The 7,141-nt window shown below is 39.3% G+C and overlaps 1 protein-coding gene across 1 annotated transcript; it reads right to left on the bottom strand.

Moving 5' to 3' along the window:
• Positions 1-2,384: 2,384 nt before the first annotated feature.
• On the bottom strand, positions 2,385-5,538 carry LOC139959971 (interferon-induced protein with tetratricopeptide repeats 1-like). Its single transcript, XM_071957929.1, has 2 exons — positions 5,200-5,538; positions 2,385-4,679 (listed from the first exon to the last, which is right to left on the bottom strand). The coding sequence occupies exon 2, from the start codon at positions 4,646-4,648 to the stop codon at positions 3,212-3,214; it is 1,437 nt and encodes a 478-aa protein (XP_071814030.1). The 5' UTR covers positions 4,649-4,679; positions 5,200-5,538; the 3' UTR covers positions 2,385-3,211.
• Between the last annotated feature and the right edge of the window lie 1,603 nt (positions 5,539-7,141).

The following is a 7,141-nucleotide window of genomic DNA, read 5'->3' as shown; positions in this document are numbered from 1 at the left end:
AAGCGATTGTATCGAAGAGGTGGGACACTATAACGCGCAACTTGTTAGAATCCTCTCAAATCTCAAGGCCTTAGTCACGCTAATAGCTACGTAGTAACATGTCCCGGGGCCTTGAAAACGTCAGTGGCACAATGGAAAGCAGGCCTATAGGCCTAGCTATCACAAAGTTCCGGTTGATTATGAAAGGCAATGTCAGTCACTCAAGTGATAATATTATACAATATTTTACGGGGCGTGATCATGCAGTAGTCAAAGCTTGCAGTTGACCTGGTATGGACGGAGAGAGGGGTGATTTTTCAGTTTATTTGGCAGAGTCCTATATCCGGCTCAGTGGCGTAATTAGGTCTTCATATGTCTCTATAGAGAACGTCTGCAAAATGTTGGCAATACTTAGTATGTATTGCCAACATCCTCCGCCTTCCCTTGCCCACTTTTTGATAGATTCCTGCCTACGCTATACTGCATGCCGTCAATGCTATAGTTTACTTTTGACATCAGAGGACAAAGTTCGAGAAATAATTGGTATAAAACGGACTGTCCGTCGTCCACGATCGATGAGGGGTGTGGCCTCGGGGTCGTCCAGTTGACACATATAGGGGTTTTGATGATCCTCTCCCAGAAGTTTTTAAAAAAAAAGTAAAATTTAGACGCCAAATGATGCGGCGTTTTCTGTCGCAATCGTCCATTAACTATAACATTTATTGTAATTTGTAAAAGTCATTGAACATACTCTTTCAAGAAATTTCGCACCTTCTTGAGTCCTGCGCGTAGCACACCCCTCTGCTCCCTGAAAGTGTATGCATGCACCCCTCATATAAGAAACATCATTATCGATAATTGGGAGATATCAATAACGGAGTTAATGTTTGTTTTACATATGATGAATTGAACAAGTCCAAATATGACTTCATCGAGCCACATATGTTCTTCTTTTTTATATATATTTTTTTATTAGTTTCTCTTTAATTATTACAAAATTTATTTTCTGTAACGGAGAAGGGTTTTTGCAAATGCTAAATGTAAACTATTGAAGCTGGTTAAATGACCTAATGATGGCATTAGGGTTAAAACTGTTAACATTTCACCATCAAAACAAGATGAAACGAAAATCAAGGAGAAAGTAAAAAAGGTTTGAGAACCTATAGTGGCAATCTGACATCACAGTCTCACGAGATGATAGGTCCCAGACACAACTTCTATGGTAGGATCTCTTTCAAACGAAACAAGACTTTTCTTACCTGTTTGGGGGCAGTTGTTTTTTACAATGCTCTCTGCGATACATTACCAAGCCAAAGACGATGGTTAGGTTTGTGACTTTGTTCTAGACTATCATACCTAATAGAGGGTGCTGTTGATGTCATTCCATCAGAGCCGTAAATAGAGACATCTGCCTTCCAGCACACAGCGGTTACCAGCTGGGAAGTATTTATTGTAGCGCGCCTTCGCTCTACAATATTGGCATTACTGACCAAGTGAACGTTACCTACATGACCGGACATTGGAAGCTAAAGTTTCATATAGTCTCTTTACATTTGCAGAGCTCCAGAGGCTCTCTGCGTAGCCAACTTATTCTGAGCCTGTCACGGCGCTTACCAGCGCCCTCACTCTGTAGGTACCTGCATGACCATCAACTCCCTGATGTGTTGTCCGATCAAATAATAACACCATGAACAACAGAAAAGTTCTTCCTAATACTGCAAGCACTCCATGCGCACTACAATGCTGCGTATTTGCAGGCATATGCAGTTCTACTATAGAACCGGATAAGCCAGGGGGTGTGTATATAGCACACATGGGGAACGTATCACAGAAAACAGGGCTTGGAGGGATGGGGGAAGGGGTGATGGGCTGAAGAATGACCTTTTAGTATATTTTGGTGATAGATCTTCATATTATAGGTCACCTTCATCCAGGTGGCACTATTTTCATACATCTAGGGGAATTATTAGGTGTAACAATAGTCTCCATAAGCACTTTTTAAAGCTATTGTCTGTTTAGGTAGGTAGTTCTATATATGTATAAGATGAAATGAATAAACGGAACAGAATAGTTCAACCAACTGTAATTAAATTACCTCATTTACTTTTGACGCTCGTTGTAGGTAGTGGAATAACGCCCTCTATTTGGTCGATCTTTGTAACCACGTAACGAATAAACATAATATCGAGAACCCAACCTGAATCTCACAAAATCTCTTTAATCGCCGAACCACTGGTTTAGCGAATATAAACTCTCGTTGATACATGCGATTACAAAATGTACAATTATGCCGTCATATTTTTTAATGTTTTTTTTGTTATACCAAACCTGAAAGCTCTTAATTAAAGCTGTATATAGTAAAACAAACCCACAGGTTCACACAGTTTTATTCGTTAGTATATGACTTCGATTATCCTGTACAACAATCTTATTAATGCATTCGATAAAGGTGAAGCCTATATGGGACAAGGACGGCAATATAAAGTAGGCAAATCAATATTATGCAAAAACCTAAATCAGTCGACGCAATTTAGCATTTGGCCACCACCTTTGACATCCTGCGCACGTCACCACTGAGTAAACCCGGCCTTGTTTGGTGTAGTGGCCGTTGGTGGTGATTTCACTAATTAGTTATTAATCAGTATTACAGATTTAACAAGCATATACGTTTTGTCATAACACCTATTATTTCAATATGATTCACGTGACATTGCGGCGTAGTAATTGGAAACGTTAATGAGATGTATATTTTGTGACATTCAAAGAAATATATATTAATAATTGGTGTTATGAGATATTTTCCATGCATCAGTGACCGTTTCATCACAAACCGTGCGGTTCTAAATTCTTTCATAATGCGCCAAACTCTCACCGTTGAATTATGTTTAATTTATATAGGAAGTTTGTCACAGTGTATTTAGCAAAATCATCTCTCACATTCAGTAGGTCTTATCTTCAAATATAGTTTAAATGATTATACTAAAAGAATAATTACGTATTGGTTAATAAACTGTCATTAAAAGATGTATAAATACATTATGAAAATGAGGATAAAGCCCAGATAAAATAGTACGCACTATGAAGTGTAAGCTATATAAGCCCGATCCTAAATTCTTCATACTGCGCCAAAATCTTACCGTTGAATTACGTTTAATTTAGGAAGTTTGTTATCTTAAAGCCCAGATCAGGTTGTGCGCACTATGGAGTTCAATCTATAGAAAAGTATACGTGTTTAAAAATGAAAATTAGCAAACATCCTTTTAACGTCTTCCATTTTCGATTGATTCCCTTGATGAAACTCTTCCAATTTACTTTTTGAGTTCATAACATATCTTTCTATCCCTGTTTTGGCCTCATCAAGTGCGTCATCATCCGCGTTCTGAAGGATCGACAAAGCTATCGATATAACATTCTCGTACAGCTCAGCGGCCTCTGCTATTACTTGCGTACGATTTAGACTCGTTAAGTATTCAGCAAACCTAAACTTAACTTGTAAGGAAATGTTAGGTGTGTCTTCCAATGTGTCAATTGTATTACGAAAACATTCTTCGGCTTCGGCATTCCGTCTCAAGTTTTCAAGAGTCAGAGCTTTTTGGAGCATAGCAAGATGGTGGTTAGGTTTGACCTCAAGACATTTGTTGGTGTATTCCAATTGCCTTTGCCAATTCTTGTTTCTAACATCAGAACTTTCATCCCATTTAGCATTATTTGCAAACGTGCAATATATCATACTTATTTGGAAGAATAACTCACCACGTGGTGTTGCAAACTCTGACTCACCTTTCTTCAGTATTTCTAGAGCTTTGCTGTAATCCTTTTGAAAGCGATAAAATCGTCCCTTCTTGACAACCATCGCGCAGGTATTCTCGTTCACTTTTTCAATCTGTTTCACGGCTTCTCTTTTTCGCTGTGGAATCTTGACAAGAGTTTGAGCCAAGGTGCATCGAGCTAAATCAAAGTCAGGATCCAGTCTTAGCGCTTCTTCGTAACATTTAACTTCGTCATCTATGTGATTGTATCCACCTCGGGAGCTAACCAAGTTACACCGAATCTGGCGCCCTATGAAACATCCAAGGGAGTAGTGCCACTCTGGGTTTGTCGGTATGACCTCTAGAGCTTTCTTACAACGCTCCTCAGCTTTTTTGCAGTTTTTCGGACCAAGACGAGCCAGCGCAAACACAGCTATTCCTTCAATGTAGGCCTCAAAGAGTTCGTTCTTCTCGCTCCAAAGTTGTTTAAGTCGTTTCAGGTCTTCGTCGTTCTCTGTTTTATATTTCGAATTTTGAAGAGCATCTTCATTTCCCTCTCCTTCTTGTGATTGGCTTAGGATTTCATTACTCCAGATCCGATTGGCTAAAGCCACCGTTAGGAAAGCATTCCTCTCATCTTCAACCGTCATTTCTGCAGCCTCTCTTACAACGTTGCTGAAATGATTCATTGCTTGTACCGGATTCTGTCTCGGCAATCCCTTAAATTTGGAAACTTCTAAGAAACCCAGAAATAAAAGAGGTTGACATGGAGGAGATGGATGTTCTTCTTTCCAGGACTCTAATTTATACTCTACATTAATCTTCAATGATTTATAATCCTCGTTTGTATCTTCCAAACTCCATGTAAAGTGACATGGTACTTTCTTCCACCATTCAACGTTGTCACTCACGGAATTCATGATTGGTTCTTTTAGTTAAATTGATGATTGACTGGTGACGAAAAAAAATTAAAATATTATGCTTGTTATAAGATTATCAGCATATATATATCTGAACATCCTACTATCTTTCTATTACAGATGCCTATAAAGTATATCCCATAGAAATAAGGCTATAAAAACATTGTCTTGTAGAGTAAGGTCAACTTAAATGTGTCAAAATATTCGATTTTGGTATCTTTTGCTAAAAACTGTGCTATTTTTAGTGATAAATTGCTCCTAAACTATTGCTTCAGTGTGCTTGCCTTTTTCAGAGGTTATTATGTAAAAAATATATTGCGGAATTTCAAAGTATGATAAATCGGCCAATTTTGAAGTAATGTAACTGACACTTTCATGAGAATATGCTTATTTCATTGGTGTTCCAAGCAGTAAAGCAAACCCATGCACATTCGGGTCCTCACTTCACAACAACCCCCACCCCCACCTCCCCCGTCCCCATATCACCTATGCTATATTTCGCACTCGAATTAATGAGACTAGATATACACAAAAGACATAAATAACCATACCTGAATTTCGCGAAGGTTGACTCGAACCACAGTAGGTATAATATACGTGCTGGTAAATATGAAAGCTGATGAATGAAATCTGGCCACAGGTTAAACGTCAAGCGTTATAAGTCAGTCCCCAAACGAGCGATTTAATGAGCTCAGAGAGTAGTTCTTGTAGCCCCGCTCTTACAATTTGTCAAACGTTTGTAAATAACGATTGGATTAAATACCTTTCCTTCATCAAATTCAACTGTTACTAGACATATAAATTGGTTAATGACTGAGAAATTGACCTTCGAAAATTGACCATATACCACACTTTGTAAGATTTCCCACTCACTTATGCAATGATTTTGATATTCCAGGTTGTGTGATGTGACTGAACTGATCTAACTAAACTGAATAAACCTGAACTTAACATATCACACTGTTTTCACACCTGTGACTTTACAAAGCTTATTCTTTTGTATTTTTGGGGGGGGGGGGGGCAGGCATGTCATATAAACCACACCTTGTTAGAATTCTTACTCACTTATGCACTGATTGTGATATTCCAGCTTGTGAGGTGCAACTAAACTTGACTTAACTGAACAAACCTGAACTTTACATATCACACTGTTTTCACACCTGTGACTTTACAAAGCTTATTCTTTTGTATTTTGGGGGGGGGGGTGTGGGGGGGGGGGGCAGGCATGTCATATAAACCACACCTTGTAAGAATTCATACTCACTTATGCACTGAGTTTGATATTCCAGGTTGTGAGGTGCAACTAAACTTGACTTAACTGAACTGAACAAACCTGAACTTTACATATCACACTTTTTTTCACACCATTGACTTGACAAGGCTTATTCTTTTGTATTTTGATAGGCCAGGCAGTGGCGTCACCAGACTTTTCAGTCTGGGGGGTCATAGGGGGGGCACCAGCATTTGATGGGGGGCACTTAGGTGGAAACGAATCGCCGTCCTGGGGGAGGGGTCTAAGAAGGGTCTGGAAAATTTTCGCATACGGAGGATGGGCTAGATGCAAAATGGTGCCACATTTGATGCTAAATTCGATCTGAAGATATCTCCAGAAATTGCTATTTTTGAGGTAATTCATTGTTTTGAACGATGAGTCATGTAGCTCGCGAAGCGGACGTGTATAGCCGCTGGTATGGCGTGAGCACTGACACATTCAATGTAAATATCGACACCTGTTGTGATGGCGCGGGTTACGACTTCGATACCCGACGGTCAAGGATAAACTTTTTCATTTTTTCGCAGCTCATTTGAAGAAAATACGAATTACTGTGCTTCTTTGTCCTTACGAAAAACCAACTCAGATGATGGGAGCTGAATATAACAAAATATATATATATTTTTTTACCAACCCAAATCTCAGATAGGGGGCACTCGGGGGCACTAGGTTTTCCAGGGGGCACGTGCCCCCCTGCCCCCCCCCCCCCCCCTTGGCGACGCCACTGAGGCCAGGCATGTCATATAAACAACACTTTGTAAGAATTATCACTGATGGAAGTTTAACGCGCTATATTAAAGCCGCTTCAAATGAGCGAAAATGTCAGTTAGATTTCAGATTGCAAGCAAATGTTTTTTTAAGTCGGCTTCACGCCTCAAGCAAAGAGTGTGGAACGCCAAAACCGAACAAAAAATACAGTACAAAATTATGTGAACCATATATGTTAATAAAAATTCCCGCCACATAATGACGTAGAACTATATAACTAGAACTACTAGCTATGCACACTTAACTTTTAATGACTGTTCGGTAATAAGTAGAATATATATAGTGCACTTGCACTGTGTTGTGACAGTTAACGCCCCTCCGTGGAATTGTTCAGCGTCATAGATAGTTGGAGTTCTCCCTTCATACTCGTGCCAAGCCTTAAATATTTTACTCTTGAAAACTCGTGTGTGCGTGTGTTTATTACGATTTAATGAGCTGAAACGACAGATTAT

Source organism: Apostichopus japonicus, chromosome 19 (assembly GCF_037975245.1).
Source record: "Apostichopus japonicus isolate 1M-3 chromosome 19, ASM3797524v1, whole genome shotgun sequence".
NCBI classification, from domain to species: Eukaryota; Metazoa; Echinodermata; class Holothuroidea; order Aspidochirotida; family Stichopodidae; genus Apostichopus; species Apostichopus japonicus.
This window is presented reverse-complemented; position numbering and strand designations above follow the sequence as displayed.

Coding starts and splice junctions, on each gene's coding strand:
- LOC139959971 (XM_071957929.1), bottom strand. CDS start 4,648: ATGAATTCCGTGAGTGACAACGTTGAATGGTGGAAGAAAGTACCATGT.